Below are 23857 nucleotides of genomic sequence, written 5' to 3' on the forward strand. Positions count from 1 at the left end.
AAGTTTCACCTCAACAACGGGTGGTCTGGCACGGGCATGAGCACGCCTACTAGTCGATTTCGACGAATTAGAAGCACAATATAGCACGGCCGTGGCATCCTTTAACCTAAATGAAGCATTTTTTATAGTGTACAGTGTCCGCGCCGGCACTTCTCTGCTTTTGTGCGAGAACACAGAATTCTCCATTCGTATGGTTACTGAACCAATATGATAGCATAATGCTTCCCGCGCAGTGCATTCCTTTTGGCCTATTCGTTCTGTAGTTGTTGCTAACAATAGAGCTACAACAGTGCGCTGGCACGACTGCGCTGTATGTTGCGCGAAAAACATCGCATTACTCAATAACTTGACTAGGCGTATCTATCAAATGAACCTAGAGGCGTCATAAAGCCTGAGAAGATGTCATCCTTTTGTACGAGCGAGAAACGAATCATAAACTTGACAGTAACAGCCGGTAAACTGTACCTGCTTCTCAGTCCACTTGGGTTTTTTTTTCTTCCGTTAGGGAATTGCAAGAACAACGTAGCGCTTTTGCCGTTATCGCAGTGGAAATGGTTCAAGGGAGTAGTTGTTTGTGTTTAATGATTGCGCCATTTCTAGTAGCAGCTGCGTATCACGTCTTTCTGAAGTAAGCAACAAACAAAACGAAAATTGAACGGTGAGGTCGTAACTTTACTGGCGATTTAACAACGAATTCCCACAAGTCGGCATGGCACAGTAGTTAGCGTGTTCAGTAGGTAATCCGCAGGTTGCACGAATGAATCCTCGTGACTACGTTTTTAATGGGTGTTTTCTGCATCGTTTCCAATATATTTATTATTATTCTTTTTTCAGCAGTAGCTTGTCACGGTGGTTTTGACACCATTTCGGGCTACAGCACTGCCTGCACTCCATAATTCACCCACACCACCATACACCATGTGCCACCAATATTTCCATCACCATAATCTACCAAAACTCTGGATGTTGGAATTCACCATTACTATGATGAAAGTTTTTTTATTAGGGTAAACAGTCTTCCTTTATCAATTACTTTAGACTGCACGCAAATAATGGATTTTTTCGATGTCGACATAAATGGTAACCATACGTGTTTTTCTTCAATTTTTATTTGTTTCTTTCTGTGCCAGTGCAGAAAATGGAGCGAAGGCAAAAGGCTAAAAGCCCGACTAAGCGCCTTTGCTCCAAACTCAGTGAGGCAGATAAGCTGTCATAAACTTTTCGCAGGATACAGAAAAAAACACAAAAATATGCTAAACTACAAAGGTATCTGTGCAAATACTGTAGCACATACGACAGAAATAAAGTGTTATTTCTAGTAAACAAATGTGTACATAACAATCGTTATGTTTTACATACCAATTAGATATTAGTTGCGATTTCTCATCGCTATTGCAAAAGATATACAAAAACAACGATATACACAGGGAAGCATAGGAAAAAGAACACACACATAAAAAGCATCAGATACTACTTAGGCGAAGAGGAAACATAGAAAGATAGTCAAGAAAATTCAACGCTGTTTTCAAACAGTACCATCCTGATCGTATATGCATAGCAACCGTACAATTTATACCTAGGAGGCTGTCGATTTCGTTTAAAAACGTGGGTATCTGAAAAGATGAGGGTTGTCGTCCGTAGCTCGTTCGAGCCTTTGGAATGCTTCTAGCGTAAACACGAATATTGTACAGAGAACCACGAGAATCCAGCGAATGATAGAGTCTATTGCGTTATATATACTGAAATAACTTAAAATAGTAATTATGGTTTGCTTTAAGCATGCGATATTTCGAAAATAGCGGTTCTGTCCGCAAGTCACGTATAGGGCGACGAAAATCTTCAAAGATTCTCAGAACCCTCGTTTGTAGAATAGCCAATTTAGAATAGTTCGTTAGCGTTGTAGTCCCCCACACAACCGCTGTAAGAAAGTCCTGAGTAGAAGAGAGTATAATAAAGAATATTTTTTAGCCACAGTGGTGTGAAAGAATTTAACCTATATAAGCAGCCAATACTTTTACTCAGTTCTTACTTTAACTTTGATATATACTCATTCCAAGATGGGTCTTATTGAAACCAGACACCTAGGAACTTCTGGCTATTAACTTGTTTTAATATGTGGCCCTGGTAGGTAATAGTCATATTAAGGTTTCTTGGTTTACTCACGAGGGCAAACAGCATGTACTTGGTCTTACTTGCGTTTAGGCACAACGTATTAGGTTTTAACCATGACGAGAGTCGATTAAAAAAAACATTCACGTTCCCTTCAAGGTCGACAAGTGAAGAACTCTCAAAAAATGTTTGTGTCGTCCACGTACATTTTTAGTCTGGGGCAACCTGGAATGCGGCAAAGATCATTGATATAATTTATAAATAGGAGGGGACCCAGAGTGGATCTCTATGGCATTCCTTTCGCGACCACGGCGTAATCTGATTGCACGTTATTTATGCTCACAAATGGGTATGGATTTGCTAAATAGCAAATTGATACTGATTTGTGAGCACAAATGATTTCCACAAGGCACCAATAGCACACATAAATTAAACGAAGTGCATAAAAAAGCATCTCAGTTAATTTTTTAACATTCTAGAAAACGTGATACCACTTTACAGTTCACGCATGAAAGCACCATCATGTATAATTGCTGCAGGTAAACGTGCCGCTACCACCATAATATTATCAGTCACGCCGTCGTGCGGGTCTGCGGATGCATTTTGACCCACTGAAATTTTTCGTCGTGAATTGAAGCATAAGCACACGGGTCTTCTTTGCATTTCCCCCACATACAAATACGACCGCCGTGGCCGGAAGTCCAACCTGCGCTCTCCAGCATAGTCACACGACAACAAATTAGGCTATGCTACCATGGCAGGTGAATTCACAAAGTAAAACAGGCTGCAAACTTTCACCGAGCAGTTATTAGTCAAACTGGGTTACAATCACCAGAAACATTTTAAACGTCATCACGACTACACCTTTTCTGAAAAGCGAACCAATATCTTCTGTCAATTAAATTACATTATCTATCGCATGCGTTTTGAATTGTCCATGCCAGTACTGAGAGTTATGGCGGAATTTTACACGCGTGCAGTATGCCTCTCTCGTCCACATTATTCTCCTTTGTCGTGCGAAACTCTACAAAAAATGCTCTTCTAGTAACAGCTGTGCAAAACAGGTAAGTACTAACACTCTCACTCACTTTTGTGAAAAGAGTATTCTAAATTCAGTGTCATAGTAGCCACCACAGCCACAGTGCTAACAACACAATTGTGGCACGCACGATGACCGCAAGTTGACACGCGAGGCGAACCACGAGATGCATTCGAAGCAGTGAAGTATGTAGGCGCAGCATGCTATATAGTTATAGTAAATTCGCGCTGTAGCACTAGTTCCTCCACTCAAGCAATCGAGCTGCTGCGTCACCAACAGCCACTGCCATGGCTCACGAAAAAACACCGTTGTGTGCGAGGTCATCTCGTGTTTCTATTGCACAACCCCCGTTGCAATGTACGTATACACCACTGAGATGGTCGTTACCGCATCAAAAACATTGTCGTTGAAGGGCTAGCGGTGTACTGTTTCATGGTTATTGGTCGCACTAGTGGCCAGAACGTATATAAAAGTAAACTTTAACACGAAACAAGTAAACAAGTCGACGCGATGCCAGAGACCAAGTCTGGGTAGAGCAACTATATATGGAGGGACAATATTCAATTACTCTAAGTAATTGCATGGTGGCCTGCATGGTGTGCTTTCTCCGAGTAACAAGTGAAAGAATAAAAAAAGACGACCTCCGAAATGGCACGCGCGCGGCAAGCGTTTGCATTCTCGGAGGCTTCAAAAAAGCTATCTGTGGCAGTGGTTGAGAGATGGCGCAGCCTTCAGAATGCCATTGACATTTTATGCATGGCTTGGGGTCATCGTTTTTGTGAAAACCTGATAAGCTCTAGCATTATTCTGTTCATCATTGTGCTACCGTTGCTAAACTTTCGGTACTCTAAGAATCAGATACATTATATTTATGTGTGCGCATATTGTTGTACTGACATGAAACAGAATAGTTGACCAAAGCTTACTTGTCAAATGTGCTACCATGCTTAGTCAAAATTCATTGCGATGTAAGCTTGTGCGTTTTAGTAGTGGGGTGTCAGTAAACACGTCTATGTGTGTGCCACTGTGGCAAATATTCGATTGTGCTCTTGTTCACTGAGTTCACTTTATATGTATGTCTGGTACTATGTGTCCTCATGAGCATGTGTAGCGTTATGCATTGCATCAGCATATATTGGGCGTATGGTGTCATCGAGCAAGCCATAAATCGGCTACCTCACCAACTATCCGCTTGGGAGCCGTGCGGGTGTATCAACGTACGTCGCCGCAGGCAACGTTTTTTTCAGAAGCGCTCCGTTCTTTCCAGCTGGTACTAGCTACCACCTACTTCAATTTTGTGACGCTCTCACACCTGCAGATACCTATATAACGATGAACGTCTACCGAAACTACGCTGCTCAGCCGGAATGGTTTCGCTGCGATGGAATCTGTGGTTTGGAGGCACATCTTGTGGCCTGCAGCCCCGCAAGCGCGTGGATAACGTCGCTACACTGTGTGAATCTGCGAGAAATAAATACAGCAAGCCTAGCATGCACTATCAGGATGAGTATTTCACAGTATCCATGTCTTTCAAAGTGAACGTTGTCTCCCTGGCCGAAAAAAACCTACTAGCTCTGTCGTTCTGTTACGCTATGTTTTCATCACCACTGGTTCGTAAGCTTGTTTTTATTACCATTTCGTTCGATAGCAAGCTTAGCCGGACTGTTTTTCTAACTCTCATTGTCGTGTACTCCTTACGAGCCGAGAATCGATGCATTCGCAAGGCCTACTCGCCTCGCAAACCCGGGGTCATCCATCTTGATTCTGGGGGAGAAAGAGTTTCTTCGAGGCAAAAGGGAGCAATGTTTCTCCATTTAGAGACGAACTTTGGGCACATCGCCGTTTCTCCCTAATTGAAGAGAACGTCACTCCATTTTTGTGGAGTGTATCAACAATCGAATATATCAGAATCAGGCACATTCTTCACGCAATGCATGTGGCAGCACAAAAAATGATGGCTAGGTGAACGAATGTGATGTTTCGGCCGAATATGTCGAGCTACATCGAACAGTTCTGTAAAGCTAGCAAAGTCTGCCAAAGCATAAGCCTAAACAAAATGCCCCACCTCCCCCAAGGGATTCGAGAGAAAATGCGAATTCATTGCGTGGCGTCTGAATTGGCTTTTCGCACGCGAGAACCTTGCGTTAGAAGGATAATGTTTGCTTGTTTCTGGGGCGAAGCTCCTTATTGCGGCATCCGTTCATCCCTCGTAGTCCGTAACAAGTATAACATTTTGACCTCCAAGGTGGTGCCGGTGAGAGACTTCTTCTGTGCGTTGTTGAACAATAAAAAATAGTGCTCAATGTACATGTCAATGGCCGCTAATGGGGAATGGGAGACAGGAGCATTCGGCTTTTAGTTAACGTGCAGGCTGCGATCACCATTAGCAGCCATTGGCATGTACATTGAGCACTATCTGACAAGAAAGGGTTGCTACGTTATACTCGCTGGGTGTAACCTCCTTAGCTTTAGAAAGGTTTAGCGAGCGTTGAGCCGCAGTGCCATGAATACAATGAACTTGTATATACCATGAATGAACTCGAGGTGGTTAAAAATGGGAAGTAGATACGAAGCGCAAGCCGTAATAAAGTAAAAGCCGCATTCTCCGCCTCTTATTTCCCATTAGCAGCCATTGGCATGTACATTTAGCACTATCTGACTGAAAAAATTTGCTACGTCATACTCGCTGGGCGTAACCTTCTTGGTTTTCGAAAGGTTTAGCGAGCGTTCGGCCGCAGTGCCATGAATAGCGTGAACTAGTATATACCATGAACTCGAGGTGGTTAAAGGTGGGAAGTGGACCACCTCGAGTGTTGAATAGATGGACGAAGTGTTGAATAGATGGACGAAGGGACACATAGACAGATGCATGGATGGACACATGAACGGACGCAGGGGCGGCTGCATGGACGAACGCAGGGACGGACGCACGAACAGACGCACGCACGGACGGGCTGATGGACGCATGGACGGTCACACTGACGGACGCATGGACGGACGGAAGCAAGAACGAATGGACGGACGAATTCTTCACCCCACTCTCCATCATTCACTCTGTGGATATGCTGCCATTTTTTTACACCGTGCAGCCAATATCGTCGTTTGCCGCACGTGTTTCTGGGGCGAGAAACGAGGTGTGTTTCTAGCTCAAGTGCAATGCGTGCACGGTTAAAATAAACGCGCGCGCCTGCAGCTGTTGTTATGGGAAAGGATGGTGGGCGGATCCCGACGAACGCTTGCTAGGTAACTTGCTTGCGAAAACTTGCTCGCGCTAGGTGTGCACATTTCTGGTGCCGAAATAGTGGAAGGGCAGCAACGCTCGCAGCTGGCTCGGTTGTCAACTACCACGGCTGGTCGGTGCATACTTGGCGAGCTAGGTTTTAACCCTGTAAAGCTGGAAACAAAAAGTGTGCGTATATTAAAACATATACAGTAAAACGTTATTGTTGCCCCTATACCCCGCAACACTCACCCTGTACACAATGGGGGCGTCGTCGGGCAAGGGTGACGGCTCTACTGAGGTAACTGGGAAAAGGGGCGTAAATGCAACTTTCGTTGACGCTGCAGCATATCGAGATGGCAAGAAGTGCGCAGCGGTGGTCGTGGACCAGACGGGCTCGACTACGAACTGCGCCATGGTACGCACCACGAACTCCCAGGTGGCCGAACAAGTGGTGATCGCATTCGCTCTGCTAAATGGTCGGTGCGAAGATGTGTACGGTGAGTCCAAATCCGTAGTCAGAGCCTTTCAAAAGGGTTGTATATCAATACAGGCACCCAGGATCTTGAACAGCTCCACCAGCGATACGATTGTCCCTCACACCATATATTAGTGCACCGTGCATGTCGGCTTCGTAAGCAGCGTTGCACTGAACCCGAATGAGTCGGCCCACACAGCAGCCCACGCGCTCACTGACCGCGCTGCTCTCGTATTAGGTGACGGCTCCAGTGCTGATGACGTGAGACATAAAGACACACCTACAACACACAACGAGATTACCAAGTAAGTAGATGGCGAGGTGGGCGTTCGCAATACCACATTCAAAACTCAATAAAGCACAGGCAGTCTCGTTGCGCTTACTTCACACCCATTCGTAGCCGTCTTTAGCATACCTAAATGCAATTTATCCTCACAAATTCCCTGACACCACCAGCGCCGCTTGCGGACAGACCGCTACATTAGCACACATGCTCTGGGAGTGCGGGTCGCTTGGTCCGACTTGTAGGAAAACCGAGTGGGATGCGCTTCTGCATAGCCCAGAACTTCAGGACCAAATTCTGACCGTCCAATGTGCCCGCGAGAGTGCCGTCAGGCTAGAGCTGCCGGTCCCTACGCGAGAGTATACGGGTGACGCATGGAAACCTGAGCGTCTGCACTGAATCATAATAAAGTTGTTCTCACTCACTCGCTCCCTCACTTATTAACTCATGCACTCCCTCACCACGTGACTGCTCGTAAATGTAGAAGCAACCACTTAGATACCTTAACCAATTTGTTGGCGTGCATTCTATAGATACCGTTGGGTCTCTACTGAAAAACCTATATAATTACATACAGGCTCTATATGATTCAATACAGGAGTTACAGGAGCTAATACAGGAGCTGTACAGGAACTTAAGGGGGGGTAGATAGGTGTTATACTAGACCTACATGGTTGTATGTAGGAGCTTAATGAGACCTGGGCAGGACATATAGGGGTATGTAGGAGCTATGTAGAGTATGGGTATGGTATTCAGGTTCCATCTAGCACAATATAGGAGCTCATGGGGCTGAATGGGGGTCATACATAGGACTTGATAAGGCTCAATGTCAACCTTCATAGTCAATGTAGTACATGAATAAACTTATTAGACCAAATACCTAGGCGCGCAAAACATTTTTGTTTTTTTGCGTTGAAGGGTCAAAAATACTCAGTTTTTCAGCTCCACTAGTTGCCTGTACACAACCTCAAGAAATAACCAATTTTAATTAGTACATATCATGAGATGCAAATATGTGCTAAAGTATAACATATAAGTATATTAGATAACTACCAAAGTACTTTAATTTCATTTAATCACCTTAGTTGTGCACGTGTTATATTTGCACAAATAATGCTGTTCAGTTTATAAAAAAACAATATTTTAAATGTTGTATTTGTGCAATGAATATTCTTTCTATGAGAAACCTCTAACATAAAATAATGATTGAGTAAATTTCTAATATATGAACATACACAAGAAGATTAAAGACCTTATATTCAGGAGAGATAGACCAAGTCTTGCTCACGTGCTCTGTCATTGCCCCAAGGCACAAAGCACAAGGGGCCATGCAGGACTACCAAGGAAGAGTGCGAATGAGCTCTACACAGCTTGGAGCTCGAGGCATAGGTACACACGACACAGTCGAGGGGCAAGGCGTCTCTGTTCTGGCATAGCAATTGCGCTCTCTGGTCTAAACACACACACGGAAAGACATCAATAAAGTCAATAATCTATACAAGTACAGAATAATTACAGACAAACACGTTAAATAAGATTTTGAAATAATGGTGTTGTTGAAACAGAAGTACATCAAATATTCAGATCAATGTTCCGTGCACTGCTCGAAATGGTCGATCTGAGAGTTTGGTTGGCTTTGCACAAGCTGGCTCACTTGTGAACGGTACTTGGCTGTGTTTATTCCTCAGAATCAGAATAAGAGCAAATAATGATCAAAATTTCGTTTCGTGTGCTTCCATCTGTGCCTTTGAAAACAGCTTGTTGTACGTATGCATGAAAGTATCTTCACCACTTGCCAACTAAGTATTTCTCTGGATGCTCAAGTCTTACAACAAAATTGATTCAAATATTCAGTTTAATTTTCGACAAACTACTTTAAAAAGTTGAATGAGCGTTTGGATGGCACAAGCTTGCTTGCTCGTGAAATGTACTTGGCAGTGTTTATTGCTCAAAGGCTAAATAGGAGCAAATAGTTCTCAAGATTTTGTTTCGTGTGCTTTCATATGAACCTCTAAAAACTGCTTGTTGTACGCATTTATGTACCGCATCATTTCAACAGAACAGCTAATGTTCACGGTACTCATGTCTCGCAAACAAGAGTGGCTCAAGTTGTTGTTTTGAGCTTCCACGCAGTGCTTGAAATTGTTGACAAGAGTGTTTAGTGGCAAAAGCTTTCTTGTTCCTGATACGTGGCTGTGCTATCACAGAGAAGGTGCACAATGGCAAATAAATCTCCACGCTTTGTTTAGTGCACTTCCATCTGAACCTTTGAAAACGGCTTGTTGTATGCTTGCATGTACAGCATCATCCCCATTGGACAGCTATTTGCAACGGTACTCATGTCTTGCAAACAAAAAGGGCTCGATTTTTCATTTTGAGTTCCCACGTATTGCATGAAATGGTTTATGCGAGTGTTTTTGTGGTACAAGAATTCTTGTCTGTGATACTCGGCTGTGTTTATCACAGAGAAGGTGGAAAGAGGAAATAATTTTCCACACTTTGTTTTGTGTGCTTCTATCTGAACCCTTGAAAACAGCTTGTTGTACGCATTCATGTACCGCATCATTTCAACAGAACAGCTAATGGTCACGGTACTCATGTCTCACAAACAAGAGTGGCTCAAGTTGTTGTTTTGAGCTTCCACGCATTGCTTGAAATGGTTGACAAGAGTGATTAGTGGCAAAAGCTTTCTTGTTCCTGATACGTGGCTGTGCTATCACAGAGAATGTGCACAATGGCAAATAATTCTCCATGCTTTGTATGCGCACTTCCATCTGAGCCTTTGAAAACGGCTTGTTGTATGCTTGCATGTAGAGCATCATCCTCATTGGACAGCTATTTGCAATGGTATTCAGGTCTTGCAAACAAAAGGGGCTCAATTTTTCATTTTGACTTTCCACGCATTGTTGAAATGGTTCATGACAGTGTTTTTGGGGCACAAGAATGCTTGTCTGTGATACTTGGCTGTGTTTATCACTCAGAAGTTGGACAAGAGGAAATAACTCTCCACACTTTGTTTTGTATGCTTCAATGTGAACCCTTGCATGAAAACACGTACAGAAAATTTAAGGTATTCATCTTGCTTCAAGACCACAAGTACTGCAACACATATAGAGTTCTCTGCTTGGCAGAAAGGTTTCATGCATACGTGAAATAAGCTGTAACAAGCTGTTTTGGAAAGGTCAGATGAATGCACACGAAATGAAACATTGTGAAATATTTGCTCTTGCGAACCTTCTCTGTGATAACCAAAGTGAAGTACTTATCACAAAGAAGAAAGCTTTCGCCACTAAGACAGTCTGAAGAATTTTAAACAATGTAAAAACTGAAATGAAAATTCGAGCAATTTATTTTTGCAAAACAAAAGTACTGTGACAAACTGTCAAGTAAGACGATGTTTCTATGCATGCGTACAGCAAACTCTTTTCAAAGGATCATATGCAAGCACACGAAAAAAAAGCGTAGAGAATTTTTTCCTCTTTCTACCATCTCAGTGATAAACACAATCAATTATCACAGAGAAGAATTTTCGAGCCTCAACAACAGTCTCATGAACCATTTAAAGCGATACGGGAAGCTAAAAAAGCCCTTCTTGTTTGCAAGACATGAGTATCGTTATAAATAGCTGTCCAATAAGGATGATGCTGGACACGCAAGCGTGCAACAAGCCATTTTCAATGGTTCAGATGGAAGTGCACAAAACAAAGCGTGGAGAATTATTTGCTATTGTGCACATTCTCTGTATTAGGCCAGCCAAGTATCAGGAAGAAGAAAACTTGTACCACCAAACACACTGATAAATCATTTAATGCCATGCGTGGAAGCTCAAAACAACAACTTGGGCACTCTTGTTTGCAAGACATGAGTACCGCGATCATCAGCTGTTCAGTATGAATGATGTGGTACATGAATGTGCACTGTTTGAAATGTGTTATCTGAGTATTTGTGTGACACAACCTTGTGCATTTTCTGTTTGCCCGCTTTGAGCTTTCTTTAGAGGCTTAGAAAACGTCATTTGAAGACATCTGTCTCATTTTATTGAGGGACGTAATCTTTCAATGCCATGCAAGCATGGCTCAAAAAAAAACGTTGGTGTAGCGTAACTGCAGCGAGAAATTATTCTCTAAAGAATTGAAGAGAACTGTCTAGTGCTAGCCTTCTTTATTTACTTTAAGGACGTTTTACACTCAAAAACAAAACCAAGAGATACTTTCTGTCAAGCTTGAATTTCCGTAATATGATTGCAATTGTAGCGAGAGAGGAAGACGGGACGGCGGCCAACGTGGTCGTGTCGTTCTCTCGCCACTTTATTCCATGCCTGAAGTGGAGCCGCAGCGGCTGCCAGCGTCCGACACACCCAGGGCGCTAGCTTGTTCTAATCCTCGCGCCGCTCGAGCTAGCATCAGCTGCACGAGAGGCGCGGCGCGGTGATCTAGAAATGATGATGGTGATGATGGCACCACAGGGCTCCCCCCCCTAGCGCTTTGCGCGATTTGAAGGCATATGAAAAAAAAAGAAAGATAGTGACAAAAGCTGTATACATGAACGACAATCCATAAAGTGTTCATTTGGAAAGTCCAGGTTGTCAACGTTGATGGGCCATCGGTAAGCAGCGGGTCTCTGGCGGGCGACACTGGGAATGGCGCAGCGGACGAGGGTGGCTACGCAGGCACGCTGTTGAAAGGAGCGGGCGAGGGTCGTGATGAAGGGACACTTTTGTCGATAGCGAGTACCAACGACAAGGCGAAAAATGGTCAAGGGCCGAGAACACACACGGGCCGTTTCGTTGCGGTCGATTGTCACGCGCACTCGGACACTGATGCTTAAAAGATGGACTGTAGCATGAGCGTAGTACGGCCAGTCCAGAGGGTCTAGTGTTACTTCCTTGTTGGAGCTGGTGGGAACGTCGACGGGGAGTGCGGTCAACCCTGGTAGTGTGTTTCCCGTGCTGGTATCGTCGCTTCCGGTGGCACATTACCGGCTGCGGCGGCCGTTTGGTCGGCCGAGTAGGGTGCAGATAAGTTGGAAACGGTGCGCTTTGGACCGATGAAGTGCGACATGGTTTACAGTGACAACGAGCTGGCTCAGAGGGCACTGATAGATTGCTTTTTCCGACCTTTGACGATGTGTAACGCGCAGGCGTACGCCGATGAGTCGTCGCGTTGTTCGAGCTAGAACCGACGTTTGGTGATGCGAGATCGAGCGGCGGGTATGTGGCGTCACAGTTGTCCTGGGCCGTCGACGGCGTTGAAATGCTCAAGCACGCGTACGTAGTGGTAGGCAGATGGTTTAACTGCGCATCTGTTGGGGCATGCATGGTGTGCTCCACCTGTGGTGAGCCAGGCGTGCGGCCCTCGGGATTTCCTGACATGGTCACAGCATCATGCACGTTCAGCCGTGCATGCTCAGGGGCTTGAACTTCTGTAGGACACATCGAGGATGATGTTAGTAGGTGCTGGCAGTCCACGAGGTTTTGAGCAGCAGGCACCGGTGAGCAGGGGAAACTGATGGCGGGCAGTGTCACAGCGGGCTCTGGGTCCATAGTGTGAGTGGTGTCGCGGGCCTCCACAGGTGCCGGGACAGGCGGGGAGTCTGCAGGAAGGTCAGCTGGCCCAGCTGAGGTCGTCGAATCACCCGGGACAGACAGTTCAGCCGACCAAGTCTCTGCAGCGAATGCGACGGTGCACGGGGCAGCGGCCGGTGTCGAAGCTGCACGAGAGGCGCGGAGCGGTGATCTAGAAATGATATGGTGATGATGGCACCACACAATCAAGTATCCTAACTTGTGAATTCTTTTGAGTCGCATCGACATCAGTATGTTATTATTAATTAGCACTCATTGGAAACACTGGATCCTATGCCAGCTAGGAGTCAGATATGGAAGCATACTGGATTGTTTCTTGTTTACCTTATTATTAACAAGTTTGTCAGTATCTATTACTCATTTTATTTCGCACACTTATGCATTGGCGTCAGTAAGGGGAACAAATGGGGTAGTTGTCCCCCTCAAGCATCACTAGCACTTGCACCCAACCAAGCTACCGCAGCGCTTTCGCCCTACACCAGCCATTTGCACCCCAAGAGAGAACCCTGCCGATGACCTTGCGCTTATGGCATTGCTAATTTGTGTGTGAGAGCTGATCTCAAGGCGTGTGCTCCTGGGTCATGCGGCTTCGCTGTCTGCGTTGGAGGCGTAACCGATAGATCGAAGACGAGAGAGTAAACGAGGAGTCTGTAGATATCAAGAGCGACTGCAGCCTCGTTTTCTTCCTCAGTCACGCAGGCTGTCTCCTTACCCCTCGCTTTCGTTCTTTATGGTCGAAGTTTGTGCGCATGCAGTGCGGCAGGCTTCGATTGTGGTAAAGTGTCTGTAGGCGTTCCGCTTAGTTCGCGGCACCTTGAACGCACATAGCTTGAGCACTGGCAGTTTTAGTGGCAACATGTAGCGAATAAATGTTACGTTTCTACAACTGCGCAGTGCATGTGGCTGCAGTTAGCATTGCTTAAAGAAGAAGCTGCGCGTATATTTCGCGTTAAGTAATATCGTAATCTTCGTACAATTTTCGGTTAGTGAAAATGAAGCGTGGCTGGAGAAAGTGCACTAGAAATTATTGTGGCAAATACGAGAGGGATCACTTTTTGGCCACGGGGTAAAGCATATGCTATGACAGGAATCACTGACTTGCAGCTCTGGAAACATAAACATTGTGCCAGCCATGTAAAACTCTAGGCGTTTAGTTAACATAAATGTTGCCGAGGGACGTGCAGGCCAGTTTTGTGCGTTAGGCTGTGTCACGTTTTAATTGTTCTTCCTACTAGCAGAACTTTAGAGAAGCTCCACGTTATTCAAAACAGAGTTTTATGCATCATTCAAGAAACTTTTATGCATCATTCAAGAACCCAAGAACCTTTTATGACAAACAATCATTGTCCTACAGACTACCTTATTTGTTAAATTTTTTAAACCGCAAAGATTTCAATCCTTCCTCTAAACAAAACTGTCAGATTAAACACTTCGCTCAACTGATACATTATCCTCAAAGATACATCTCTCAGAATTTATGCCCATTCTTTCCTTTTTATTATTGCTTTTCAAGTTCATGCCACTTCATGTCCATACATTTTAACTACTCTCTTTTTATTTTAGCACTGTTTTCATAAATTTTTATTTATTTATTATTTATTTATTTATTTATTTATTTATTTTTTTTAGGAATACTGCAGGCCTTAATAGGCCCAGGCAGGAGGGGAAAAGTACGAACAAAAGTACAAAGTCTGCAAATATCAAGAATATATACAAGTAGGATCTATACAAAGCAACAACAAAGTGAATCTACTAACAAGTAAATGAGCACTAAAAGAAATGTGATACAAAGAAAAATAATATACAATATGAGAAGATAAACAATACAGAACTATCTAATCAATGTACAAAGGAGTTAGTAAAAAAAAAAAAGGGGGGGAAAAAATACTGGATCACTGTATTGAAAGAGGAAGGGCTAGATCTAAGATGAAATGGATGCGATAGAGTCGGTGTTGCTGAGTGTACTAAGAGGTAGGCTGTTCCAGTCGGCTACTGTTCGAGGAAAAAAGGAATACTTAAAGATGTTGGTTCTGGTATTGTAAGGCGTTAATGTGGCAGAGTGGCGATGTCTTGTTCGGCGAGCAGTGAGAGGCTTTATGTAAGGTTCAGGAGAAAGAGACAATTTATTATTATACAGTAAGAATAGAAATTTAAGCCTGTGAATTTTTCTTCTTAGTTGCAAGGACTGAATGTTGTGTTGGGCCATAAGGTCACTTGGAGAGTCACTGGTGCGATATTTGGAGAAGATGAATCTTACTGCTTTACGTTGGATCCTTTCTAGCGCATCGATGTTAGTTTTAGTGTAAGGATCCCATACGATAGCTGCATATTCAAGCTTAGGACGGACAAGAGAGGTATAAGCGGTTAGACGGGTCTCGGGAGGAGCATGTTTTAATTTGTGTCTGAGGTAGCAGAGTTTTTTGAAGGCTGAGTCGCAAAGGTGAGAGATGTGGGAGTTCCAACTGAGATTATTAGTTATGATGACACCCAGGTACTTATATTCATCAACCTCTGTAAGAGGCATGGATGCAAGATTATACGTAAACGAAAGTTTATTAATTTTTTTGGTGATTTTCATAAATACTGTTTTATCAATATTAAGCTGCATGTCCCAGCGTTCGCACCATGTTAAAATTTTTTGAAGGTTAGAGTTTAGGGTGATTTGGTCTTGCTGGCAGGTAATTTCATTAAAGAGTAAGCAGTCATCAGCGAATAATTTTATCTGTACAGGTTCAGTAATAGAGTCAACTATGTCATTAATGTATATATTAAATAATAAAGGTCCAAGAACACTTCCTTGGGGAACTCCAGAAGTAACAGCAAGGTCACTCGAACAGCAATTATCAATTGCAACAAATTGCCTACGGTTAGTGAGGTACGCAGAAATCCAATTTACTAGGTATGAGGGAACGTCCAGATGAACAAGTATTTCGATTACTTTCGCGTGTGACACGAGATCAAACGCCTTCCTAAAATCCAGAAATATGACGTCAGTTTGTCCTGATTTGTCGACAACGCTAGCGAGACTGTGAATTACAGTAGTTAATTGGGTTACAGTGGAGAGGCCCTTCCTAAATCCATGCTGCATAGGAGTTAAAATAGCTCGATCATCAAGAAACCTAGTGATTTCGTTAGCAATAATGTGATCTAAAAGTTTACAACAAGAGGAGGTTAGTGATATGGGGCGGTAGTTTTGAACTAATGATGGATCGCCTTTCTTTAGGATAGGAATGACACGAGCAGATAGCCAGTCGTTCGGAAGCACTGCTGAAGATAGTGATGCACGAAAGATGATAACAAGAAAACGCGATAGCATTTCGGCGTATCTGTGAAGAAACACGTTTGGTAAGTTGTCAGGCCCGGGTGATGATTTTGTTTTTATATTCAACAGCATAGAAAAGACGCCAGGCAAAGAAACAAAACTAAAGTCATCCTTCACCAATGTGTGATTCAGGCAACGGGGAACAGGCGAGTTTGAAAATATACTATTAAAATAAGCATTGAAGTGAACAGCGATCTCTTGTTTAGTGACGACAGGATTGCCCTCGTGCATAATATGGTCAACTGGTTTACTTTTTTTGCTGAGAAAGCTCCAAAACTTGCTGGGAGCAGTTCGGATGAAGTTAGGCAGGGTAAATTGAAAGTAACGAAGTTTAGCTGCCCTAACAGCCTTGTTTAATTTAGCTTGGCATGGTACGATTTCGTCACGAGAAATACCCCGTCGTCTCAGACGTTTGACTTTTCTCTTCGCATGCACTATCTCACGTGTCATCCAGGGAGTAGGTTTGGATGTTTTTTTAGTTCTGCTTGGAATAAAGTTGTCGATACAGTGCATACAAATATTCTTAAATTCGTCCCAAAGTTTAGCAGCGTCATGTCCCCCAAAAGCACTCAGACTATCATCAAGGTAATCTAGTACGCTCACATCATTGGCACGTGAATAATCCTTTACAGAAACAGTTTTACAACTAGTAGACTTGGGAAGATCGATGGTACAGGAAAAAGCCACAAGTTCGTGATCAGAAATGCCTTGTTCAACAGAGACAGAAAACTCTTGAAAAGTCTGGCTAATAAATATAAGGTCAAGTATTGAAGCAGAAGCAGCGCTAATTCGTGTAGGCTCAGTAACCACTTGCTGTAAGTTATGCATCAAAATAATGTCACGCAAATGTTCATTGTTTACGCTCACATCAGCGCTATATGTACCGCGAATCCAGTCAATGCCCGGTAGATTGAAATCACCTATTAAAAAAATTTTATTGTGTACAAAAGATGCCATGTGTTCATGCAGATCTTGAAGAAATTGCGGAGGGGAATCAGGGGCTCGATAAACAGCAAATAATAGAAAAGATGTATTACGGCATAAAATTTTTAAAGAAAGCGTTTCAAGATTAGCTGTCTGACGTAGGAGAACTGCGGTGATATCTTGCCTCACCAATACAGCAACACCACCACCCCTTGTATGCCTATCACGACGGAAAGCACGGTAATCAGAGGGAAAGACGTCCGTATCATCTATTTCGTCATGCAACCAAGTTTCCGTGATGACGACCACGTGTGGGTTATGCCCAAGAATAACCGCTTCAAGCTTATCAGTTTTATTAAGAACACTTCGTGCATTAATGTTCAAAATTCGGAAATCACGAGGTGGAGGAAGTCAGTCCTTTTTTGAAGTGCTACGATAGTTATGAATTTTAACCCTGCTGTTGGTGGGATCGCTCCATATAAAGTAATCGTTATCGACTCGCAGTTTCTCGTCGATCAAAGCGACTTTCTTGCCTTCTTTTTTTTCTGCTTTCGCACTGTCCCATAGCAATTTACGTTTTCTGAGTGTTTCACGCGAGTAATCGTTTTGTACGGAAAAGCTTGTCCCTTTTAGCTTGTAGGCGTTTTTTAGAACATCACGTTTTTCATTGAAGTTTTGAAAAAAAATGATAACTGGTCTTTGTTTACCCGGCTTCCCTAGACGATGGATTCTTCCAATCGAACTACAATTTACATTTAATTTCTCGGAAAATATATTGGTAACAACTTTTTGCTTAAGCTCAGTTTCCGTTTCACCGGCTTCCTCTTGAAGACCGAAGATCAACAGATTAGAACGCCTACTCCTGTCTTCTAAGTCCACAATTTTGGATTCTAGAGATTTTACGGTCCGCTCAAGATCATCAACACGAGCAGCACGTTTTTCTAATTCAGTGAACCGACGGCCCCAATCAGCGAAAATCTTTTCCATGTTATTTTGCTGTGTTCTAAGAGCCGCCACATCTTCAACCAATTTGGTTTGTCCTACCAGTAGTTCTTGCAGCATTTTTTCTATGTCGGGACCTGGATTTGTCTCAACATCACCGCACAATAGAAGCAAGCATGCACAGTACATTTCGTAAGCGATACTAGCACAACGCCGTGGGCACGGCAAGACCAAAAGGCAGCGGTAATCGCTCTTGAACGAAGCAGAGTAATAACTAACCTGCATTAAGCAGAGAAATGGCTTGTGAGGCCACATGCCCGCAGCTGGTCCGCCGTGCCCACTGAAGGTGTGCAGTTTCAGTCGTCCTTTTATAGAGTTGTCGACCGATGTCACATGACGTGCAGGTGGCGCTGGGGTTGACGTGGGTGTGACCAAGGCTGGCATGAGAAGAAAGGTTCCTTGATAAGCCTCCGTCGGTGATCCCGTGTTAAGAAACCACGTGGAAGGAACAGGCACGTTTTGACAGCTTGTAGATCCGGTAGAACAGAAGTTTGGATGATACGTCGCTCCGGTCAAACCAAAAACGAGCACCTGCATTAAGCAGAGAAATGGCTTGTGAGGCCACATGCCCGCAGCTGGTCCGCCGTGCCCACTCATTTTTGTATTACTTTTTTGTGATGTTATACCTGTATGTTTATTTCATATTTGTTGTACATGATTGACTGCCATTCCTGCTGCTTTGTCAACTTGTGAATGGGGTCAGGACCTCGTCAAGCTCTTGAGCTTTTAGTCCCGTACTCCACGTTATCTAAAGGAAATAAAATGATTGATTGATTGATTGTTTTAGAAAAACTAAGAAATATGCAAATAATTTTTCGGAAATCCTTTGCCTGAAGGGGAATCAAACCCAGGTCGTTGAAATGGCTAGCGGGTGTTCTACCACACACCAACGGCTCTTTTTTATCTTCTACCAATATCACCTCATAAGTGCCATATGTTATATTGTTTCCTCATTAGTATGCACAGCTTATGAAGAAAACGTATGCAGGACATCAATGCAGAACACACCAACTGTTCAAACACACGCTTCATTCAAATGGTTATTCACCTCAAAGACATTTACGACGACCTAGACTTTAGGCCTGACTGGTACTCCATCTTGGAGAGATGTTTCACCTCACCCAAACATTGTTTGAATAACACGATCTGAAAAACTCACTCTGTGTTAGTTTTTAAGTGTTCATTAGTAACATTTGAGCGCTCATTGTCACCATGTTATTGTACATTTGTTTCTTTCATTTTGTCTCTATCATGCAAAAACTTTATTAAATACCATGACCGAATTTGCCAGATCCCACGTACAGTGGAAATCCTGGATATGCAAAGCATGGATGAGGTAAGGGGATATGTCACCTAGAAATCAGCACATCATTACGAGGCGGACCTACATCATGCTGTACATGACTGCTATGTCATGATTGTCATGCTTAAACGTGTTATTCACCATCGTCGTCGTCATGTTACACCAAATTAGGTATATGGGTGGCTAGCAAAACGGCCGCGATCACCCTGTGAGTGTAGCATGTAATCAAGTTTCACATGGCACCATATCGTGATTAACATGTTTAGACTTGTCATGTAACCCCACCGCGGTGGTCTAGTGGCTAAGGTACTCGATTGCTGACCCGCAAGTCGTGGGATCGAATCCCGGCTGCGGCGGGTGCATTTCCGATGGAGGCGGAAATTCTGTAGGCCAGTGTGCTCAGATTTGGGGGCGCGTTTAAGAACCCCAGGTGGTCGAAATTTCCGGAGCCCTCCACTTCGGCGTCTCTCAAATCATATGGTGGTTTTGGGACGTTAAACCCCACATATCAATCAATCAGACCTGTCATTTAGCTTCGTCATTTATTCACGTCACGTAATACCAAATTTTGTATATGTGGAGCTAGCGAAACGACTGTGATCACGCTGTGAGCGGAGCATATAGTCATGTTTTAAAGGACACGCGTGTTATGATTATCATGTTTGAACGTGTCATTTATCTTCGTCGACCATTCACGTCACGTATTACCGAATTTGGTATATGTGAAGCTAGCGAAAGGGCCACGAGCACATCAGGAATATGGTATGTTGTCATGTTCCTACATGACACTCATATCATGATTATCATTTTTGCACCAGTCTTATACTTTCATCATTCATTGACGTCACGTAACAGTGAATTTGGTATATGTGAAGATTGCGAAACCAGCGCGAGCGCACCTTGAGCGGGGCGTGTATAGCCATCACTAGTCATAACGTGAAAATTATGACATGCATGTCATGGTTTCTACGTGAGGGTCTGACTTATGTGCGCCATGCAGTCATGTCATATTATGCCATTTTTGCTAAATGTCATGTGAACTAATCCATCACATGAGCAGCAGGACAATGAAATATAGATTATGACATTCATGACACACAACTCATAGTATTTATGTTATAGCTAGACAATTATGCTCGTCACACAGTCATGTTACGCAACACCAGTTCTGGTATCGATACCATTAGCAAAACAGCTAGGAAAGCTAAATGTCGTAGGCGGCTACATAGATAGATAGATAGGTATGCTCAAAGTCACCGAAATTTGCTAAGAAATGCATTGAATTTGGAGGGAAACTCAGGAGGTCTGGAAATTTTGAGATGAGAAGCGCAATGCGTAGATGGTGTGTAGTTATTCACACCTACCAAAACGCTCAACGCTGCGCTCCACAATTGGTGAAATTTAAAAATCAAGGCTGCTTTTTCCTTTCGCGGGCGTGCACCCAGAGAATGAGGGCATGACGTGCACGAATGAATGGCCCTACGCACACGGCAGTTCAGTGACGTTGGTCCTCTACGTAGACGGCTGTGCTCTGACGTTGCCAACAGTAGCACGTAACAAGGCGAAACCTATTGAACACTACATGCGTAGTTTATGAAATTTGTTTCATGAAGAGATAGATAAAACTCTAGATAAATAATAAGGCGTAATAAGGAACTGTGCGCGTCTTTTTTTAATATTTTCTCGCGAATTGAAATGAGATGCAGGGCTAATGAGCCGGCATTTCGCATGCGTTGGTGTCCCCGCGAACAGCGCATTGGGAAGATGCCAACTGTGGAAGCGAAAATAACGCTCCTATGCGTTCATGCACTCATTGTGCTCCTCTACTTTACCACGTCTAAGCCAGTGTTTTCAAACCATCCCGAAGAAACAGGCAGTAAACCGCTGAATATCGCTGATTAACAACAACAATTAAGCTGCACGTGTGTTGGGGGGTAGGGCCTGTTCAGGCATGTCATGCAAACGTGACCTCTTGGTCAGATGCCGGGGAGGGTAGGAAAGAGATTTGGCTTGCGAACGCTACGGGGAGGAGCAGCAAGGGTTTCGAGCTCACCTCCTCTCAACGTCATTTCTCGCTACTTCAAAAAAAAAGAAAAGTTTTCCCAGCTTGTAATGAACCGATTGAAAAACGTTTTTTTGAAAAACACACAACACCTTCCACAGTTTAACTAAGATTTCTTATGGTGCCTATGCTTGTACCTTAAAACACAGCCACGTCTCTTCCTGTGAATACACTGAAAATAATTTTCATATGCTTAAAAATGAAGTGAAAGTAACTTTCATGCTTTACAAACACAAGTGTCCTGTACACATGCTTCACAATACAACACGATATGCTGCCGTAAAACAGCGTGGTACATGCGAACATTGTGATTGGACGTCAGAAGATTGCATTATCATAATACAAACACAACACGAAATACTGCCGTTAATTGGCAAGATACATGCGTACATTTTGATCGGGCGTCAGAACATCGAATTCTTATTACACAAATACAGCATAAAATACTGCCGTAAAAAAGCGTGGTACATGCGTACAATTTCAGCGGGCGTCAGAACTGTGGATTATCATGCTGTATTCATAGATTGATGCCAGTGACCCACTACAGAAGGCCCACATGCTACTGCACCCTTAAGGCCACGTAGTGCGTGCATAGGAAGGTCAAAAAGATTTCACAAACTAATTGTTAGAGGTACGTTCTACAAACAGAACATCCTTGTCACGTTCAACACTTAAAGGCGAAGGGTAAGCCCCCCCCCCCCCCCCCTGTTTTCTAAAGCACTTTCGAGACCTGCCATGGCTCTGTAGTAGAATATCTGATTACTACGCATAATGCTAGGCTTTAGTGAGGCTGAGATTCGCATATTTATTTCTTGAATTCGTCTTGTCAGCGCTGCTGGCATTTGTTTGTTTTCACAACACACACTCACACATTCATTTTGGCGATGCCTGTTCTCGCCGTTCGTTCGTAGACATTGTCAATTACATAGCAACATACCGTGGTATACGGGTATGTACCACATATGTCTGCAGGAAAGGTGTTTATGACGAATACGACAAAATTTTCTTCTTATTCAAAGTTTTAACCAGCCAGTAATTTTTCTACAGCTATCTTACTCTCCAAAACTAAATTTCATATGCCCCTAGTTATGGAGAGGCCACGAGAATACCCAGGTATAGCCTGATAGATCGATAGATAGATAGATAGATAAATAGATAGATAGATAGATAGATTGATAGATAGATAGATAGATAGATAGATAGATAGATAGATAGATAGATAGATAGATAGATAGATAGAAAAACTCAAAGGGCCTGCACTTCGCCAACAAATGCTTCGCTATAATAAAATTAATTGCACATGCGACGTGAGAAAGCAGCGTGGTCCGAGAAGAAGGCCTCCTTCGTGCATACCCTGCAACAGGATGGCGTAAACAGTGCCACCGTCACGATCTGACACGAGCTTGCAGCGAACCATGAAACAAGAGCGTGAATCGCGCGACCACTCATAGCGACGGGCCACATTGAAATCCCTCGACAACATTGCACCTTCCTTGCCCCTATAAGAACAAGCAGTCTCCTCTTCACGTCACTTGCCTGGAAACGTTTGTGCACTGCTCAGCGTCAGGAGAACTTCAGCATAGCTATCCAAGGATACGCAACAGCCCTGCGGCTAAAACATGCTTATGCAGGTAAGTGCCTGTTAATTCTGGCGTAATGCATGAGTTTAGTCGCCCGGAAGTCTGAATTACTGTTTTGATTTAAATAATTGTAGATGGCAATGCACGTGTTACTGTTTAACCTTCCGAAAACGCGTTAAATGTGTAGTGAGGAATTAGCATTTTCAAATTGTGTATTCGTGTGTCCTTTGTGATGGTACAGATAATAATATTAACAACGATATTAACAATCTGATTAGGGTTTTCACAAATCAAACCTACGATATAATCTATGTGAGTGGTAGTGGAGGGCTCCGGAAATGGCGACCATCTGGCGTTTGTTAACGATCACTGATATTGAACAGCACACGTACTTCGAGCATTTCGTGTACAGTGACATGAGACTACAGCGTCTGGTGCCAAAGCCGTGACTGTCAGGTGAGCAGCCGAACACCACAGCGACTGTGCCATTGTGGTTGACGTTCTTATTGAACACAGTTTCTCTCACAACGAAGTTTTCAGGATATACACTATGTTATGTAACACACCTATAGTCCACTTGCATAAATTCGAGTAATCTAGACTTCTATTTCTTTAATTACAATGCTGCTAGTCACACGTCGACACCATAACAGGTGGGTGTATTGTTTACAAAGAACCATGTTTCATTAAAATGGGCATAATTGTAAAGAGAAAACAAATGCAACAAACTGAAATAAGCTGAAACTTCAATCTAGAACATTGATATGTGATTAAAATATCCAACATAATTGTGCAACAATCCAACATATGCACCGAGAACACATGGAAAATTAGAATTATGTTTTATTCAGAAAAGTGGAAGCTGAAGAAACGTCGGTAAAAGGAAGTTGCTTCAGGTAATGTAAGCTGAAAAAAAAATCTTTACACAAGGGCTGTTTACTCATTGCTTAT

General features: G+C 43.3%; 2 protein-coding genes across 3 annotated transcripts in view; one reads left to right on the forward strand and one right to left on the reverse strand.

Moving 5' to 3' along the window:
- LOC142766515 (uncharacterized) overlaps nt 1-23857 on the reverse strand; it is a 204486-nt gene that overhangs the window by 157735 nt on the left and 22894 nt on the right. The window lies entirely within an intron of this gene.
- Nucleotides 6623-23857, forward strand: part of LOC142766267 (uncharacterized) — a 77509-nt gene continuing 60274 nt past the window's right edge. The window contains exon 1 of one of the 2 annotated variants that reach the window (XM_075867988.1): nt 6623-6868. In XM_075867988.1, coding sequence (XP_075724103.1) covers nt 6845-6868 — 24 coding nt within the window. In that variant the 5' untranslated portion in view covers nt 6623-6844. Of the gene's footprint in view, nt 6869-22865; nt 22958-23857 lie in introns of those variants that run through there. The other variant, XM_075867993.1, reaches the window with a different exon arrangement.

The sequence above is a fragment of the Rhipicephalus microplus genome, chromosome 1 (genome assembly GCF_043290135.1).
Source record: "Rhipicephalus microplus isolate Deutch F79 chromosome 1, USDA_Rmic, whole genome shotgun sequence".
NCBI classification, from domain to species: domain Eukaryota; kingdom Metazoa; phylum Arthropoda; class Arachnida; order Ixodida; family Ixodidae; genus Rhipicephalus; species Rhipicephalus microplus.